The sequence below is a fragment of the Sander lucioperca genome, chromosome 2 (genome assembly GCF_008315115.2).
Source record: "Sander lucioperca isolate FBNREF2018 chromosome 2, SLUC_FBN_1.2, whole genome shotgun sequence".
Classification (NCBI taxonomy): Eukaryota; Metazoa; Chordata; class Actinopteri; order Perciformes; family Percidae; genus Sander; species Sander lucioperca.
The window spans coordinates 14411861-14432264 of NC_050174.1; the positions used below are offsets into that span (position 1 = coordinate 14411861).

Sequence of the window (20404 nt, forward strand, 5' to 3'; positions counted from 1 at the left end):
TTTGTTTTCTATTAGACCCAAATTAGGTTTTATTTGGGAAAAAAAGGCTTCCAGCTGCACTGAAAAAAACACACTTTTTTTTCTCTCTCTCTATTACTTATTTCTTGTCAAACCAACATATTTTATTCACATTAGACTGTCTATTAAAATTGTGTTAATTTAACATATTATTTTTCCATTACAGTAATATGAATTTATTGTGTAATGGTAAGTAATTTCATCATGTTCAGGAGACCTGATTTTAGACTGTAACTGCAACTTGATATCTTAAAGCTAGTATTATGTAAAGGTATTATGTAACTTTAAGGCAATTTCATCATGTCCCTGATACCCGAGTAGGGTCTCTAAATCTTACATAATTTGTTAAAGTTAACCCTATCCAAATGTATTGTAGCCATTGGTTCCTTTTTGTGTGTGTAGGTAAACACAGTTGTATGTTGAAATGATTTGCATTGACAAATAAGACAGAGTCAGAGTTCTGTACTCAAAATTGTCTATATTGAGTATTAAAACTTACGTACCAATTTTACCCAAAACGAATGACTCCGTGCAGTTGCCATAAACAGATTTCACAGCAGGATCAAAAATCTTAACCTCTACATCAACAGCAGTGGATTCAACCACACAACTATGCAAACCACAAGGTTTTCAAATCATTGTAAATTCTGCATACAGTGCAGTGGTTTTAAATATAAAGTAACCTCGCACTAACCATCTTCACAGTGTAACAATAGGAGCATATACTGTACATACTGTACTTCGAAACATATCTTCATAATGGACTTTGAACAGCAAATACATTTATAATACTTCAAACATATCTTCAGTGGACATGGCAAAGACAATAGTACTCTTTTCACATTAGATTTAAAAGTGCAAATACAAAATACTGTGAACTGTTATCACAAACAGTGCTCTCCCGAGAGCAAATAAAAAAAGAATAATACCAAATAATAGTCTAAATCAAACATGGCACAAAGTGAATAAGGCAAAATAAGAGCTAGTGCTTTGTTACTAAGTTTACTCCTATAAGCTTAAAGGGTAACTTCAGTTTTTTTTTCAACCTGTACCTTATTTTCCTATGTTTATGTGTGAATCTTTGAAAATTGGTCCAGCATTGAGCAAGATCGCTGTGAACCGGGCTGCAATGTTATATAGGGCAACTGTGCATGGTCAGTTAGTGTCCACTAAAAGTTCGGTTTTTGCCACTGACAGACTCAGATTATTATTCTAAGTGTCTGACAACAGTATGGAAAGGATCCCTACAGAGATAGACCTTGTTGTTAAAGAGTAAGATCCTAAACAGTACTTTTAGTCTGGTGGGTTTGGTGATGGTGATTTCGGGGCTGTTTCATGTTAAACAAAAAGGATTTTACTCTTTAACAAAAAGGTCTATCTCTGTAATGTTGTACGACAATTAGAACATTAATCTGAGACTGTCAGCGGCAAAAACAGCACTTGGACATAAATTGAAGGTGCGCAATTGTCCTATAATTTACATTGAAGCTTGTTTGGCAGCTGCCCACTGCAGCGATCTCGCTTTATACTGGACCAATGTCGAAGATTGTTGTTCCCATCAGTAACAAGAACATAGGAAAATAGAGTCCAGGTTGAAAAACCCGAAGTTACCCTTTAAATTGTGCACTCTGTTTTCAAAGTAGTTTTACAAATGACGAAAAACATTAACCCTGTGTAAAAAAAAAAAATCCTGAGCAATAAACACAAAGAGAAAAATGTTTTCGAAAACTCTTAAAATTGTTTTCATTATGGCTTCACAAGGGAAAAAGCGGTCCATCTGGTATAGCAGTACCAAAGATGCCTGTTGGTTTATCGCTGACAGCTCAGTCTTTACTAAAAGAGTCTGTTTTCTACAGAGCAAACTTTTGCTTTGTTTGAAAATGGTTATTTCCATGCAGTTCCATGCAAATCCTGTCCAGTTAATTCAAACAAACAAAACTAGTCCAAACGGTACAGCCATACCAACGATGCCTTTAGGGACAACTACGCCGTTTGGCTGACGCCACAGTCTCTCTGACCCTTTCACTGGAAGAGCCTGTTTTTTAGAGCGAGTGCTTTATTGGAAAGTTTCCCTCCATCAAGTTCCATGAAAATCTTTTATTAAGGTATTAAGGTATAACGAAGGCCAGCAGGGTAGTTGAAGTTCAGGGCATACAGTGCATTAGTCCAAAAAGAATAGCAACAGCTAATGCTACATTATCAAGATCTTGCAACATCTTGATGCCTTCAAGGACAATTCCGATGTCCTCTGGTTCATCACTTGAAGCATGTTCTTTAAGAACATAAATCCCAACAGTGGTGTCTTCAACTGCCTCGTTGATGGCGTCTTCATCCATGCCCAGTTAAAAAAAAAAAAAAGGCCAGTAAATAAGACCAATCGAGAAACAAATAAATTAATAATAAATCACAGAGACAAAAAAATGTTGACAGAACAATAGTTGAGTGTGGGAAAATATATAGTGCTGTAACTACGATTAATTTAACTAATTAAACTTGTGATGTTTTCTTGTTTAAATAATCTCACGAATTTTAAATAATGACTTTGAAAACATTGATGCATCACTGTGCATCACACACACACACACACACACACACACACACACACACACACACACACAAGCGGACGTGCATCACACACACAAGCGGACGTGCATCACACACACAAGCGGACATGCATCACACACACACACACACACACACACACACACACACACACACATACAATCACAGTGTTCCTGGAGCTCCTACAGTTACTGTTACATTTTTAACTGTGGAGCAGCTCCATGATCTGTCTGAGGATGACATCATCACCACACACTGCCTGCTGCTCACACGATACACAAGAGTGGGTATATAGAATTTGTGTAATTCTACTTTGGGGTGGATTTTTACTTTCAGGCTAAAATTGCCAGACTGTTGCATGAGCAAATTCTCAAAGGCTCCTGCAGGATTAAAAGTTTTTGGCCGGTACTCTTTGGGTCATGCATGCATAAGAGCATACCGTTAAAACCCCTCATAGCTGATATTAGCAGCAATTAAGAGTAATTAATGTTGAAAATGTACTTGTGTTTAGATATAAGTTGTTCTATTATACATATAAAGTTATGTAACTCTTTGATGTGTTATAGAAGGCCATAAACACAAAAATGAAAATCAAATTTGATTTATTCTTACATTTTCTACTGACTTGATAGGTTGAAAGCACCTAAACAGGCCTATTTATATGTCCACACATACAATGTATTAAACAAAATATATTATGCTACTGAAAATACTATTTCCAAACTTGTGTATGAATCTTAGTGTAGGCTACTCTAGTAGTCTAGTGCTCTGCTGATCATTCTTTTCTGGCACATGAATGGAGAACATATGTAGTAATGGGTTATACATCAAGTAACATGTCCCATTCAATCCATTTAGACAACAAAGAAAGTAATAAATATTCACATATTATTTCTTTATTTGGGTCAGCAGCCTTTAAGGAGTTAATGAGTCTACCCCTCTGCAGCAGATTATATGCTGCACCTTACAATAGGCTGCCATTATGCAAGTGCTTCGACTGAAGTGGAACATCCATTATAAATAGTCCATTCAAACTATTCAAATTATTTTACGACAGGTTCCAAAATGAACATCAATGAGGAGTCTACGCAATCAAAGAGAGAGGTGAGTTCAAATCAATACTCGAAAACCATTTAATAATACCTGAGAAGGCTGCAAAGGAAATGTGTGCTTTGTTTTGAACTTCAGCTAGTTTTGTATGTTTGCCATTCAGATATCCAAAGTCATCCTTTTTTTACTGCGATGAAATGTAGGAGTAGTGGGAGGGTTTGCCTGACAGGTGTTGGGGTTTATTTTTATTTATTTATTGTTATACTAATTGGATAATGCTCAAATGAAATTTGTGTGGTACCACTTCTTAATGACTGGTGCATTGCACTGGGCAATAATCCAAGTCACCGTCTTAAAGGTGCACTATGAATTCCTGCATGGTTTCAGCGCGATTTCATTTTTGTCTCAAATCGTAGGCATCTCTCCTTGTTCCGCTAGCCTATCCTTGACAAGATGGTTGGGAGAAGGGGGTGGGGGTTAGTGCGCATGCACATATTCTTGTCGGTGATTGGCTGGAGTGGTTTGTTGTATTTTGGTGCACAGCCTGCGCCTCTAGCATTTGTTTGACGTTTACGACCCCTGTGTTGTCTCCCGAGACCGGGCTTTTTCACAATGTATTCTGGGGGCAGGCAGCTAGCGGATCAAGGAGAGATGCCTATGATTTGAGACAAAAAATGAAATCGCGCTGAAACCATGCAGGAACTCATAGTGCACCTTTAAACCTGCCCCATGTGAGAGAAAAGGTTTAGATTGGCTCCTACAGGTTCTGGACGGCTGGAAATCTGTTTGAACGGTAGGGGACCAGACGGGTCTGCCATAGCAAATGAAACATGACCTGGCAGATATGTGTGGTTTCCAGGCTAGGCCTATATTGCACTTTCATTACATTTAAGATGTATGGTAAAAACATGGGTTTATAATTATAATAAAGTTAGATATGATGGAACTGTGTGTTTATCTCTCAGCATTCAGTGTCCTCATCTTTCTGCCTCCTCTGCTGTTTGGAAAGCTCTGATGATGTTGTCTATACTGAATTAACCTGTGGTAGAATAATTTACACTATCAAAGGATAGATGGAATCACTGAAGTTATATTAAAGTTTGTTTACTTGCAAGTAGAGTCAGTTTACAGCACTCACAGCATAAGTACAGAAAGTGACTAACGTAAACCTCAAACAGTAGCTTATTTATGTGTGAAATACAATCATAATACAGAGTTTGATGTCGTCAATTGTCTATCTTGTCAGTTTAGATGTCCTCTCCTCTATCTGGTCAGACTCGATGGCGTCCCCTTTATCTGGTTAGAGAGACGCATGTTCTGTCCTCGGGCCCCAGACAAGATAGCCAATACCTCTGTGCTATCTTGTGGGAGAGCAACCAATATAATATGATATTCTTATGCAAACAGTTTTAATATTAATGAAGACAGTAAAATGCAAATCATAATCTTTCTAACATATCCCTCCTTTTTAAATGTTTTGCATCTTCTATAATATAATATTATATATATATATATATATATATATATATATATATATATATATATATATATATATATATATATATACCTACCATATATATATTTATATATATATATGGTAGGTGCGGTTGTGGATTAGTGGTCAGTATCAGATTCGGATTTGTATTAATGAAGACAGTAAAATGCAAATCATAATCTTTCTAACATATCCCTCCTTTTTAAATGTTTTGCATCTTCTATAATATAATATTATATATATATATATATATATATATATATATATATATATACCTACCATATATATATTTATATATATATATGGTAGGTGCGGTTGTGGATTAGTGGTCAGTATCAGATTCGGATTTGTAGCAGTGATTTTGGTTGTTTCTCTGTTCATTAGCATCTGTAAATCATGCCATATTATTGGTAACATTATAATTAGTGCAGCTATGGAAAGGAAACACATTGTTCCCCTAAGCCCTGGAAGTCTAAATGGATGCCATGGACGTTGGCGGTCCATTTTGTTGGGTTTCTGGTTAGAGACTCCTTACTGATAAGTCTAGTTCACTTTTTTCCTCTAATGTGGTTGAGGGATGTAATCTATCTATCTATCTATCTATCTATCTATCTAGATAGATAGATAGATAGATAGATAGATAGATATATCTTCACTGGGTTTGAGACAGTCCACTAATACTTTTCTAGGCTAAAAGGACGACCCAGCCCAGACTACCCTCCCCCACTTCGGATCAGTGAAACTAGGACTCCTCAGCCTTCTCTGTCTCCCCAGACAACCCAAATACCTTTTTACAGTGTGATAGGTGAATCCAGATGGTTCTTTCAGTGATTTTCAAAGCGGTGGCAGTAGTGAGTAGGACATGATATGGTCCCTCCCACCTAGGACTGGACCAGGTTTTTCGCTTCATCACTTTAAGGAGCACCCAGTCACCAGGTTTCACCACCGGATCTCCTGATGTTAGGGCTTCTCCTTGAATAAAGTTAGCAGAGGAAATTTCTTTCTTTGTTAGCATGTGTGCCATGTAGTCTGCTAGTGGCTGTTCTCTTTCTTCATCAGGTCTGGAAAAAGGCTTTAGCTGAGGGATGCTATATGGTCTACCATACATCATTTCAAATGGTGTTAGGCCTGCAGCTGTGGGTGTAATGTGCACATTTAATACCACTAGGGGGAGGCAGTATACCCAATTCTTTCCAGTCTCCGCCATAGTCTTTTTCAATTTAGATTTAGTTGTGCCATTATTTCTTTCAACTAATCCTGCCGACTGCGGATGATAGGCACAATGATTTCTCAAATACAGTGGGCCTGAAGTGCAAATCACAACAGCAAATAGAAAAACGCAACAGCAAATCATAAAACACAACAGCAAATAGGAAAACATTTCAAGAAATCATCAAACACAACGGCAAATAGGAAAACACGACAGCAAATATGAAAACACAACAGCAAATAGGAAAACACGACAGCAAATATGAAAACACAACAGCAAATAGGAAAACACGACAGCAAATATGAAAACACGACAGCAAATAGGAAAACACGACAGCAAATAGGAAAACACGACAGCAAATATGAAAATGCAACAGCAAATCATAAAACACAACGGCAAATAGGAAAACACGATAGCAAATATGAAAACACGACAGCAAATAGGAAAACACGACAGCAAATTGGAAAACACGACAGCAAATATGAAAACATTTCAACAAATCATAAAACACGACAGCAAATATGAAAACATTTCAACAAATCATAAAACACGACAGCAAATAGGAAAACACGACAGCAAACAGGAAAACACTTCAACAAATCATGAAGCACAACAGCAAATAGGAAAACTTCAACAAATTTTAAAACACAACGGCATTAACTTCTACCAGAATAGGTAGGGCCTATCCATAGACTGTATATAAGAATGGACCAACAGATCCCGTTGCTCTGGACAGAGACCAGTGAAGGCCGTTAGAAGCACTTTTCCGGTGAGCGCTGAGCGTTACTGCGCAGCCTCCAACTGAGAGAGACGACATAAATGTGCTGTGAGCAACGTGTCTGAAAGTTGTAAGTCTTCTGGTAGCTGTGCCAAGAGAAATCTCAATCATTCCGAATATTGCAGAGACGGAGAGCGTAGGTATATGTAAGGAGATAACATAGGCACAGGCACAGGATCACTAAAATGATAGTTAACATTAGTAATTACACTTAAACAGCTAATGTGAGACGAAACTACCTCCGCGCTTCTCCTGTACTATACGGTAATTCCTCTACTATGCGACAGTAAGTCTCGTGATTATGACACAATCGTTACAAGGTAATGGAGCCTTTTATACATTGTCGTGTTTCTTTAGAAATAAACAATGGACAAATAGAGTCTTTAAACTCTTCAGATGTAAAGTTATTCTCTGTCAAAGTGACGTCAAAATGAATGGCAGTCAATGGGATGCTAACGGGAGGTGATCGCTTTGTAGCATTAAAATGGCGCCATAGGAGGTTCGCGGTCCGAGGAGAAGCTTACCCCCTTGGGCCTATCTAGCAGAGGACGGACCCTCCTGATTGGACAGTCTGTCTTTTAACAGGAAGGAGAGGTGAAAAACACGGAAAACCGCCTACTTTTAACAGACAGACAGTCCGTCTGTCCAATCAGGAGGGTCCGTCCTCTGCTAGATAGGCCGTACCTTTTCTGGTAGAAGTTACAGTTTTTCTTGATTGCTTTGACCTGCTTAAAGAAAGCAGGTTTTCATCATCACTGTCTCAGCAGAGCAGAAGACACCTCTTGCAAATGTGTTAACCCTTTCTCATTGGATTGACACATTTCCCCCACCCTTTTGCAGAACAGTTAACACGGATGTTATTGCGCTGCGTTGAAGTGAGCTGTCCTGTTTCTGTTCCCGTGGTCAGAGCCAGAACCAGAGACGGTACGGACAGCATGTATGTATGTCCCAACAGGGGACGGTACGTCAGCGGCTGACAGATATAAACATGTTGGGAATTAATGCTGAGGCTTGCTACACGTAAATATCATTGCATTTTATCAGCCGTGGAGAGTAACTATGCCTGTAGTGGAATGGCTTCGAATGACGACCAAAAGCGCTTGTCTTTTACTGTGACCATTTACTGTTCAATATGTTGCAGTTTTACAAACAAGAAAGTGAACAACTTGAGCCTGATGGACATGTTGCATCTCAGTAAGCTAGCAAGAGTAGGCTACACAACAGACAACTTCCGTGTAGCCTACTTCAAAATAAAAGCACTTCCTGTGACGGTTTGCAGTAAAACTAAATTACTGTTAAATAAGGTTGTGTAGGCTACCTTTTCACAAATCAGCTGTAAATCAAGTACTGTAAATAATGTAAATAGTGAGTTTTAATCACACTATAATTGAACATTTCCTTTAGAGTGTTTTAAACTAAACAACATGAATTTCTTATTCAAGTGCTATAAACAAACATTTTACAACAATGCCGTACTTTTAATTGAATATTTTCATTTTCTCCTAATTGCCTATTATACGTTTTACTTATCTATTTTTTATAGCTTTAGTTACTTTGCATATTTATATTAATTATACAAAATATGAATAATCTATGATGTATTAAAGTGGATTCACAAGCTAGCTGCCAAATCAAACTTCCGCATTACGCATTACAATTCAGAGACAGTAATATTGTAATATAACTAATTACTCTCAAATGACAGTAACTAGTAATCTATAATGTATTACATTTTGGAAGTAACTTGCCCAACACTGGTAATAGATGTTTATACTTTACTGTAATAGATTTTATTTTTATTTTATTTTTTGTCATTAAAGTTTTTATTTCTTCATACACACATAAACATACAATCAAACTCAAGAACAAACACTGACCCCAACATCAACAGATATCCAGCATACCACCTCCTGCAAATCGATATTTCCTTTTTTTGAAACATCCAAAATATACATTCAGTACCATGTCTACAATTTTTTCCATATGCCCTACCTACAAAAAAATACATTCTCAGGTCCTCCTAAAATGTTCTTCTTTGTTGTTAATTCTAGCCAACATGCGTTCATATGATGCAACTTCTGACATCATTTCCATCCATTTTTTAACATCTGGGGCGACTGTACTCTTCCATACTCTGAGAATTGTTCGAGCAGCTGTGACCATCCCAACTTTTAAAACCCCTCATTCATATTTAGATATATTTGACATTTCTGTTTGGTCCCCTAACAAACACTGTGTTGGTGCTACAGGTACCACCACACCCAGCCATTTACTCATATAAAACCTCCATCAATGCATTCTTGTTGTGACTAAATTTACCCTTTGTGATACAGTCTCTTGTTTGTAAATATTTCCAAAAATTACCTTTATATTCCAGATTATATTTTTGCATAATATCAGCAAACGACATGAACACTCCCGCCACACACAGGTCACTTATTTTGTCTATCCCTCTTACAAGCCATTGATTCCAATAAACAAATTTCTTCCCAATACGTATGGCTGGGTTATACCATAGAGAGGCGTAAGGTTGTCTTACAGTTTTTTTGGATTGCTTACACACTAAAATTAAAAGTAGTACACTATTAGCAAAACCTTACACTCAAGAAGCAAAACATCAGCCCATATTTGCACAACTATAAGCACATTGTCAACCTCACACTTGTTGCAAAACTCTACACACAGTGATTTGCAAAACACTAAACACACTTAACATACATTACACACAAAAATCTATCATGAAGTCACTTCCTTGCAATACCAAAGCACTGACTGTCAAATTACCGCACCGTCCAACCAATTGGTTCAACACACTCATCAGGTGTGCAAACACTTGTTTGCTTAATTGTAGACACACCGATCAGGTGTATAAGCACTATAAAAAGCAGCAGGTGAGTTCATTGGTCTTCAAGCACAATGGAAAGAGTCAGAGAAAGAGTAAGACGAGGAGGAGAACGAGGAGGAGGACAAGGAGGAGGAGGAAGGGGAGGAAGAGGAATCAACAGAGGAGGAATCAACAGAGGAAGAGGAAGAGATGGAGGCCATGCTGGAGGTAGAGGTAGAGGTAGAGGAAGAGGAAGACAAGAAGGTGCTCAAAGAGGACCGAATCTGACAAATGAGATCCGCGCAACACTGGTTGACCACGTTGTCAACCACGGCCTGACGCTGAGGGAGGCTGGACTGCGAGTACAGCCAAATCTAAGCCAATACACAGTGGCAAGTGTGATAAGAACATTTCGACTGGAAAATAGGTATTGTAAAAATATCATCATATCAAAAACATCTGCACGGTTTCAGTAACTGCTTACAGTACTGTATTCTATGCACTATCAGCACGTCTGTTACCTTTTCCTGTGAAATTACTGTACTATTGTATACTGTTTTTTTTTTTCTACATAGGATTGAGGGTCAGGAACGACAAGGGGGAAGGCCTCCTATGTTCACAGAACAGCAAGAGAGGGAGATAGTAAACATGGTTTTGGCCAACAATGCTATAACACTCAATCAGCTCCAAATTAACATTGTCAATAACCACGCCAGTTTCAACGATATCCATCAGGTCTCAACATCCACACTGGCACGCATCCTAAAAAAAAAACATATTCAAATGAAGCAAATTTATCGAGTGCCTTTCGAGCGCAATTTCGAAAGGGTGAAGCGACTGCGGCATGATTATGCAGAGGTATGTATTCACTTTAGCAGTGTGATCTTGCATACTGTCTCATAATCTTTTACTGTTACTATAATATGTATACTACATCTACACTGAACTACACAATTTTGCCTGACACTGTTCTTCAGAGAGTTTTACGAATGGATGGAGAGGAGATCCAGCATGAGTTCATTTACATAGATGAGGCTGGGTTCAACCTGACGAGAACACGAAGGAGGGGAAGAAACATCATTGGCCACAGGGCTATAGTCAATGTCCCAGGGCAACGTGGGGGTAATATAACACTCTGTGCAGCCATTACACAGAATGGGGTCCTCCACCGCCATGCCCATATGGGCCCTTACAACACAGCACTCATACTTACATTCTTGGACCAATTGCACAACATAACAGCAGCAAATCAAATCGATCATATGCAATACATTGTTGTCTGGGACAATGTGTCTTTCCACCGCTTTGCTCTGGTTCAGAACTGGTTTCAGCAACATCCACATTTCACCGTCCTATATCTTCCACCATACTCTCAATTCCTCAACCCTATAGAAGAGTTTTTCTCGGCATGGCGGTGGAAGGTATATGATCTCCGTCTCCAGGCTGAGGTACCCCTCATCCAAGCCATGGAGGAGGCCTGTGACCAGATGGAGGTAGCAGCAATGCAAGGATGGATTCGTCATTCAAGACGTTTCTTTCCAAGGTGTCTTGCTAATGACAACATTGCCTGCGATGTTGATGAAATTCTCTGGCCAGATCCAGCTAGGCGAAGAGACAATGTCTAGTTCTTTTTTTTTTTTTTTTTTACAGTAAACTTACAGTACAATACGTAAAGTGACATTTTGTTACAGTATTATGAATCTCCATGTCAACATTTTGGACGTGTTGAGACATAAATGAGTTTCTTCAGTCTGCAACATTGGTCTTGTGTAGTGTTTGGTGAATTTACATTATATTTGTACTTTGTTGATGGTAGCCTACTCTAATCATAGGGAAGTAGAAGTGCTAAAAGTGTTTTAGGTTTATCACAGCAGAGTGTAACTCGTGCAAATAGAGTATAGTAATGTGAAACGTGTGTGTTTCATATGGTAACAAAGTGTGGTTTTTAAACAGAAGTGTATAGTTTTTACAGAGTAAAGAGTGTTTAATTATGCAAAGGATCTGTAGAGTTTTGCTAATTGGGTGTGTGGTTGTGCTAATTGTGTGTAGTGTTTTGAAAACACGGGCCCTGTTTTGAAAATCGTGCTTAAGCAATCCAAAAAAACTGTAACACGGATGTCATTCAAGCAGTCCAAACTCCATTGTTTTAGCTATGGTAACCAAACATAAACCATCTGTTCCTAACTATTAGAAACTACCTACATAAGTATGAAATCACTGAAGCACCTGTTTGACACTCCTTCACACAAATCTTCAATCAGTCTGCAGGCCTTAAAGGTGCAGCGTCTGTGTTGTTCTTTGCCAACATGGATGGAAGAGGTCTAAGACAGAAGAGACTGAGTATCAATAGTGGCTATTTCTTATACTCTACAGTAATAGATGTTTATACTTTACTGTAATAGATTTTATTTTTATTTTCTTTTTTGTCATTAAATTTTTTATTTCTTCATACACACATAAACATACAATCAAACTCAAGAACAAACACTGACCCCAACATCAACAGATATCCAGCATACCACCTCCTGCAAATCGATATTTCCTTTTTTTGAAACATCCAAAATATACATTCAGTACCATGTCTACAATTTTTTCCATATGCCCTACCTACAAAAAAATACGTTCTCAGGTCCTCCTAAAATGTTCTTCTTCGTTGTTAATTCTAGCCAACATGCGTTCATATGATGCAACTTCTGACATCATTTCCATCCATTTTTTAACATCTGGGGCGACTGTACTCTTCCATACTCTGAGAATTGTTCGAGCAGCTGTGACCATCCCAACTTTTAAAACCCCTCATTCATATTTAGATATATTTGACATTTCTGTTTGGTCCCCTAACAAACACTGTGTTGGTGCTACAGGTACCACCACACCCAACCATTTACTCATATAAAACCTCCATCAATGCGTTCTTGTTGTGACTAAATTTACCCTTTGTGATACAGTCTCTTGTTTGTAAATATTTCCAAAAATTACCTTTATATTCCAGATTATATTTTTGCATAATATCAGCAAACGACATGAACACTCCCGCCACACACAGGTCACTTATTTTGTCTATCCCTCTTACAAGCCATTGATTCCAATAAACAAATTTCTTCCCAATACGTATGGCTGGGTTATACCATAGAGTGGCGTAAGGTTGTCTTAAGTGCGAAATACCATACATCTTATGAATTTCTCTCCAGACTGCTTTAGAATAAGACAACACTGGGTTTGAAAATAATTATGCCCAGAAGTTGTTACACCATGTGAGAGAACATCCAGAGGTTCAAACGGGCTAGTTAGTTCCCTTTCAATTTTGATCCAGCTCAGCTCCTGATCTATCCCCTTCCAATGTTTTATCATTGTAGACATTTCGAATGATAGATTATATAATCTTACATTAGGTAGACCCATACCTCCCTTATTTTTATTTTCTTAATTTCTTATACTCTAATAGATTTTATTTTGGTTTACATGTATTTTGTGTAATATTTACAGTATTTCAGTTTTCAGCCACAGCTTCAAAATAAGGATCAATGGAATCAATAAAATTTGCATCAAAGCATTTCTGATTCTGGATCCAATTCTTTGCAAGAAGACAACTTTATCAACAAATGTCACTGGCATGAAAGCTACGTACAGTAATAGGCTACAATGACAAGCAATGGTGCACTGATTTGCACTGAGTACTGTATTTTGTATTTTGTTGTCCACTGTGTAATGGTTGATTGGAAGAGCTCATACACTTGTTTGCAAGTTGTGTTGTTTGAAGGCAAAGTTTTCTTTTGCTGCATATTTTAAATGTTTTGGCACGGTTAGAGCCTTTTGCAAACAAAATGTGTCATTTTGACCATGAATGCCACTGTTTCAGCCTGTGTGTTAACTGTTTTGAAAAATGTGGAGTTTGAGTTGACTGCTGTGTCAAAGCAATCGAGAAAAACTGTAATGCTGTTGTGTTTTATGATTTCTTGGTGTTTTCCTATTTGCTGTCGTGTTTTCATATTTGCTGTCTTGTTTTCCTATTTGCTGTCATGTTTTCATATTTGTTGAAGTGTTTTCCTATTTGCTGTCGTGTTTTATGAATTGTTGAAATGTTTTCATATTTGCTGTTGTGTTTTCCTATTTGCTGTCGTGTTTTATGATTTGTTGAAGTGTTTACCTATTTGCCGTTTTGTTTTCCTATTTGCCGTTGTGTTTTATAATTTGTTGTCGTGTTTTTCTATTTGTCGTGTTTTCCTATTTGCTGTCGTGTTTTCTGATTTGTTGAACTGTTTTCTGATTTGGTGAACTGTTTTGCTATTTGTAGTTGTGCTTTATGATTTGTTGAAGTGTTTTCATATTTGCAGTCGTATTTTCCTATTTGCCGTTGTGTTTTATGATTTGCAGTTGCGTTTTTTTATTTGCTGTTGTGATTTGCACTTCAGGGCCACCGTACTCAAATCTATTTTTAGCGTTTGTGCCATCAATGTAATAACACTGTTCACAAAGTGTGTTCCATTATTACTGTAAATTTTCTCTGGTACCCCATATCTTGGTATTATTTCTCTTACTATTGCTTTAGCTACCGTAATAGCGTCTGGATTAGCACATGGAAAAACCTCTACCCATCTAGTGAACATGTCAATAATTACCAAACAGTATTCCTTTCCAGCACATATGCATTAAGAACTTTTCATTTTATTTAAAGTTATCAAAGGATAGACGGAACCACTGAAGTTATATTAAAGTTTATTGAGCTTCTCTGCTCTTGGTGAATGTAGACTACTTCTTTCTGAAAAATCGCGGTCTATGATGCAGCTTTAGAATGCGTCTTGATTAAAAATGGAATAATGGAGCTGATTCTCTAAGGACACTTAATGACAACAGATCACTTGTATCACCCTCAGGATAAACTCATCCGCCTGTCATGATTTAATTTGAGAGCAAACTCTATACATGGATACATGGATACAAGGATAGACCTACTCGGCGACAAACTACAAACAATATTGGACTTTAAACAGAACATCAGCGACAAAATGCTAAAAGAATTTGCGGATAAATATCAACCTTTGCTTATTAAAGAAATCAAAGATAAAAAGCGACCCAAACTTTGTGGATTATCAGAAAATAAGAGTTTTAGATTATCATCTGTAGACACGGAATTATGCAGCTTTCTATCCATGATTATGTAAATATTTGTTTTGTATTACTTTTTAATTGCAGTTTCCGAACAAATCACTTCTGCTGGCTGCGTGTGCTGCATGTATAGGGGGAACCTTTCAGTATGGATATAATATATCTATCATCAATGCTCCCACAACGGTAATAACCCTACTGTCTGTCACTGGACTTATTGCACAGTATTGATGCACAGTATTAACACTATTGTAGCCTACTCATGTTACAAACCTAATTGAGTAGTCAGTAGTTAGTTATTAATAAATGATACATAAGTGACATGTTTTCCATATGTAGTAGGCCTACATATCCACTACATATCTGGTTAATATGCATGCACAAATGTATTTTTTAAATATTTTTGATCAGGGATCAGTCATTTTAATTTCACCTGCTCAATGTGCATGTTGTGTTTTTCTTTTGTCTCCAGCATGTGCAGAATTTCATCAACCAAACCTGGAGGGAGCGTTACCAAACTGACATATCAGCAGATGTTCTCACCCTGCTTTGGTCCACTATTGTGTCTATATTCACCATAGGAGGACTTCTAGGAGTGACAGTCGGTGGGACATTGTCTGTGAAGCTGGGGAGGTATACAGAAAGATGATATGGCATATTTTGGTAAAATAATCATATTCTCTATAGCCTATTGTATTTCAGTTATAAAGCTGTAATATAATGCTTTTCCAGGAAAGGGACGCTGTTGGCCAATAATATATTTGCATTAATGGCTGCTCTGCTAATGGGTCTAAGTTACCCTACAGGATTATTTGAATTACTCATCATTGGACGTCTTCTCACTGGCATTAATGCAGGTAAATAATCTAGAAATGCTTTTAAAGAGTGTATTTATACATGCCAGTGATATACATCTCTGTATTTAAATAATCTTTATACATATTTGGTTTGAACATTGCATGTCAAACTTCTGAAATGCAGCTTTAATCATGTTTTATTTTCACAGGCATTGGCCTTTGTGTTCAACCTCTGTATTTGGGTGAAATAGCTCCAACTGCATTTCGTGGTGCCATGGGAATGGGAACTTCTATTTTCATCACTGTTGGGATCTTGACTGGACAAGTGATTGGCCTTAAGTAAGTTTACTCTAGGCATATTTGATTTTCACACAACATATTAACCTTTCCACAGCATCTGTGTTTGCAAGATTGAATTGCTATATTGTGATTTTGTTTAGACATGTCTGTGATTTCACAGAGAGCTCTTGGGCAAAGAAGAGCACTGGCCCATCCTGCTCTCCACCACATGTATCCCAGCATTCCTGCAGCTCCTGATCCTGCCCTGGTTCCCAGAGAGCCCGCGCTACCTGCTCATTGACAAAGGAGATGATGAGAGATGTAAGAAAGGTAAACTTACACTGCAACTGCTGCACAGTTACTTCCTTTTCAAAAATCTGTGATTTTATCTTTGGCCTGCAAAGCTGGATGTAGTGCACATGACAGCGTAGTTTCAAAGGCTGAGGACTCCCTTTGTCTGGAATCACCAGAGGCAGAGAAACATTTGTCCTCATGGTCCTCAACGCCATGATGATGTGAAACGGTATGACGCTGGAAACCTTTTGACCAGATTCTCAAAAACCCTGTAGCCTGACCTGATGAGAAGAATAGTGTTATGTGGTGAAAACTACAAGCACGCTTGTCATGTGTTTTCCTGCCTGCAGCCCTGAAGCAACTCCACGGTGTAGCTGACTGTGATGGCGAATGGGCGGATATCGAGAAGGAGAAAAATAATTTTGAGGATTTCCAGGCCAAGAAACCCTGGGAGCTCTTGACTGATCGTAGTGTCCGCAGGCAGCTTCTCACCATTTTGCTGCTCAACGCTGCACAACAGCTGAACGGCATCAATGCTGTACGTATACGATCATATACCCGTTGTCTTTCAATATCCTCTGTCCTGCTGTCTCTCACAACGTGGAATCTATTTCTCGGTGCTCACATTGCCAACTATTAAGAAATACCACCAAAGATTACTAAAAGATTAAGGCTCTGTTTTTATGACTCCATGCCGGCGATAGCCGTGGCCAGAGGTATTATGTTTTTGGGTTATCCATATTATTCATGTGAACGCGATATCTCAGGAACATCTTGAGGGAATTTCTTTACGTCTGGCACAAACACCCACTTGGACTCGTTAGATTTTGGAGGTCAAAGGTCAAGGTCACTGTGACCTCACAAAATGCATTTTTGGCCATAACTCAGTAATTCCAAGCTAATAATGACAACATTCTCACAAATGTCTAATAGGATAAAATAATGAAGGGATGAGATTTTTTTATCCAAAAGGCCTTTTTCTTTTGTTAACGGAAACCTGGCTGAAACCAGGTGACAACAGCGCCTTCTCGGAGCTCCTCCCCCCGGCTGTTCTTTCCACAACTCCCTGTACATGTCAGGTCGAGGCGGTGGGCTGGCCACTCTTTTCAAGGATGAGTACAGTTGCAGATTATTACCTGCATTCTGTTATACTACTTTTGAACTTCAGCTGTTTGTGGCTGATCTGGATTCTCCTATGTTGTGTGCAGTTATTTATCGCCCACCAAAACTCAACAAGGATTTTATATGCAAGTTCTTAGCTGATGTTGTTCCAAAATACGACAAGCTCCTGGTGTGTAGGGCTATTCATGCCTTTATTAGTTCAAGGTTGGATTACTGTAATGCTCTTTATGTTGGTCTGAATCAGACCTCCATCTCACGTCTTCAACTTGTTCAAAATGCTGCTGCTCGCTTTTTAACAAATACATCTAGACGTGCACACATCACTCCTGTTCTCTACACCCTACATTGGCTCCCTGTGCGTTTTAGAATAGATTTTAAGATCTTATTGTTTGTTTTCAAGGCCTTAAATGGCCTGGCCCCGGAGTATTTGTCCGAAATTTTAACTTTGCGTGAGCACAACTGGTCATTGCGGTCTTCAAATCAGCTGGTTTTAGAAGTCCCAAGGTCAAGGTATAAACGGTGGGGTGACCAGGCTTTTGCAGTTGCTGCACCGAGACTCTGGAACAAGTTACCCGCTGATATTCACACTATTACGGATGTAGCTCTTTTTAGGTCCAAACTCAAAACCTATTTGTTTAGACTGGCTAGTGGTGTGACAATTTCACTCTCCTGTTTCTTTGTAACCTTTTCTGATTGTTGACTGTGTTACTGTGTTTTATTCTTTTTTATTGTATGATATGTTGTTTTATACTTGATTCCTGATGTAAAGCACTTTGGATACCTGGTGGTTGCTGTAAAGTGCTATATAAATAAATGTTGATTGATTGATTGAAAGGTCAACTTCACTGTAACATCATGAAGTTCTGCGTAAACACTTTTCTGGCCATTATTCAACGCCATAACTCAGGAACAGAAACTGAGACCTTTGGTCGGATGGTGAATTGGTGACACTAATCTTAAACTGTGGTGATTGTTTGGATCTTCTGTGCTGCTGGGTTGAAGATGTGTGTGACACATCCACGTTTCGCCCAATCATAAATGTACATACCTTTTGTTAAATTCCTTCACCGTCTTCTCTACATTTAATATAATGAGTCTGGACAGACATGAATGTAAACTGTGACTTGACTGGTTGGCAGAGGCATACAACCGCTATTTCTAGTTTATTTGTAATATGTTTTTTTGGTCTATATTTCCTGTAGATTTACTTCTATGCAGACTACTTGTTCAAACAAGCTGGCATCCCCGCTGATAAAATATCATATGTGACCGTTGGCACTGGTGCCTGTGAATGCATCACAGCTTTAACATGTGTAAGTATGAGTTTTACATTATATTTTTGTGTCCATTACTTTCTTACAGTTCTGATGTTCCTTCATGCTACAGAAACAAATATAAATAAGAGTAGGTGCCCAACAACAAGGATAAAACAGTCAAGACCTTTCTAATAAAAACATCCAAGTTTTGGACTAAAGTTTGGAAAGTTAGAGCACTCCTGAAATAGAGTAAAACAGAACACCAAAGTGGAAAATTGTCTTTTTTTAAGAATACAAACAGAACAGGAACATGACATAATACTGTACATGTGGTAAAAGGAAACAAAACATAAAACACAGCAATGTATGAATAAAATTAGTAAAACAGGGCATACAATGTAAAACAGGACAGAACAAAACTGAGACATGCTGTGTGTCTCACAGGGTATGCTCATTGACCGTCTGGGAAGGAAAGTGCTCATTACGGGAGGATACACACTGATGAGTATCTGCTGCATTTTATTCACGCTGACGCTCTCTTTCCAGGTGACTAACCTCATTGTAAAAAAATAAGATACAGTATTTAAACCATTGTTTTATGCAATATCTCACATTTGACCACAGATAAGACTTCTAATTTGTGCTAACACTTCTTTTGTGTAATTTTCTTTCTCTCAGGATGCCAGCCCAGTATTTCCATACGTGAGCATGGTGTGTGTATTTGCTTTTATCCTGAGTTTTGGCTTAGGGCCAGGTAACTAACTTTTTTATCCATTGGAGTCTTTTCTTAGCAGCAGCTGTTGCATAGCAGTTATAACTAATGTGATTTTTTTTGTTGTTTGTTGGTTCTGTGAAGGTGGCGTGACAAACATCTTGACCACTGAGCTATTCACACAAACGGCACGCCCTGCAGCGTACGTAATCGCAGGATCATTGAACTGGTTGAGCTTCTTCTTTATCGGCCTGGTCTTCCCTTTTATTGTGGTAGGGGTCCAGAAAGTATATCTTCATTTTTAAATGTTTTGTCATTATCTTTGAAAATTTAGAAACAAAACTTAAAAGCTTGGATGTTTGAGAGATTGGACTCACTTGTGTTTTATTCTGTTTTATTTGCACAGATCGGGCTACAGCAGTACTGTTTCCTGGTGTTCCTGGCCATCTGCTCCTTAATGGCGATATACATTTTCTTTTTTGTTCCTGAAACCAAGAACAAAACCTTCGTGGAAATCCAGAATGAGTTTCAGTCCAGAAAGGCCCGCAGTGCTGATGAAGCAGGGACGACACTGTTATCCACTTTTAGATGAAATCAATTTTAATTTTTTATGTCTCACAATATTTACAGTATGTCACAAAGATGAGTAACTAAAAATGAGGATTTATAGTCCACACACACACACAACAAAATAGATCACTATAGAGATACTGTGAATTTCAGAGATGTAGGCTTTACCGGGTAGTCATAATTACATCTTTTTAGTTCACTTACAGATATAGCCTCATAAATCAAAGTTATCTTAATATGTAATATTTTGGTATGATCAATGATGGTATGTATAACTTTTATAAAGAGTGCTCTATTGAGACGTTTCAATAAAGATCAATTTATGAAAACC

General features: G+C 38.0%; 2 protein-coding genes across 2 annotated transcripts; both read left to right on the forward strand.

The window, feature by feature from the left end:
* The first annotated feature begins 3521 nt into the window (after nt 1-3521).
* LOC116056571 (solute carrier family 2, facilitated glucose transporter member 11-like) lies at nt 3522-20402 on the forward strand. The gene is made up of 13 exons (XM_031308731.2): nt 3522-3684; nt 14812-15008; nt 15124-15229; nt 15516-15676; nt 15776-15900; nt 16050-16179; nt 16301-16449; nt 16764-16951; nt 18738-18848; nt 19236-19337; nt 19470-19545; nt 19648-19775; nt 19910-20402. Exons 2-13 carry the CDS (start codon nt 14869-14871, stop codon nt 20093-20095), a joined length of 1602 nt encoding a protein of 533 aa, XP_031164591.1. The 5' UTR covers nt 3522-3684; nt 14812-14868; the 3' UTR covers nt 20096-20402.
* Nucleotides 9940-12861, forward strand: LOC116056850. The gene is made up of 5 exons (XM_031309224.2): nt 9940-10364; nt 10513-10672; nt 10915-11059; nt 11330-11430; nt 12802-12861. The coding sequence occupies exons 1-5, from the start codon at nt 10030-10032 to the stop codon at nt 12859-12861; spliced, it is 801 nt and encodes a 266-aa protein (XP_031165084.1). The 5' UTR covers nt 9940-10029.
* Nucleotides 20403-20404: the final 2 nt, after the last annotated feature.

Coding starts and splice junctions, on each gene's coding strand:
- LOC116056571 (XM_031308731.2), top strand. CDS start 14,869: ATGGATACAAGGATAGACCTACTCGGCGACAAACTACAAACAATATTG. Junction 16,180..16,300: donor GGACAAGTGATTGGCCTTAA/GTAAGTTTACTC, acceptor GTGATTTCACAG/AGAGCTCTTGGGCAAAGAAG. Junction 19,546..19,647: donor GAGTTTTGGCTTAGGGCCAG/GTAACTAACTTT, acceptor GGTTCTGTGAAG/GTGGCGTGACAAACATCTTG.
- LOC116056850 (XM_031309224.2), top strand. CDS start 10,030: ATGGAAAGAGTCAGAGAAAGAGTAAGACGAGGAGGAGAACGAGGAGGA. Junction 11,060..11,329: donor TGTCCCAGGGCAACGTGGGG/GTAATATAACAC, acceptor TCAACCCTATAG/AAGAGTTTTTCTCGGCATGG. Junction 11,431..12,801: donor AGGCCTGTGACCAGATGGAG/GTAGCAGCAATG, acceptor TTGGTGCTACAG/GTACCACCACACCCAACCAT.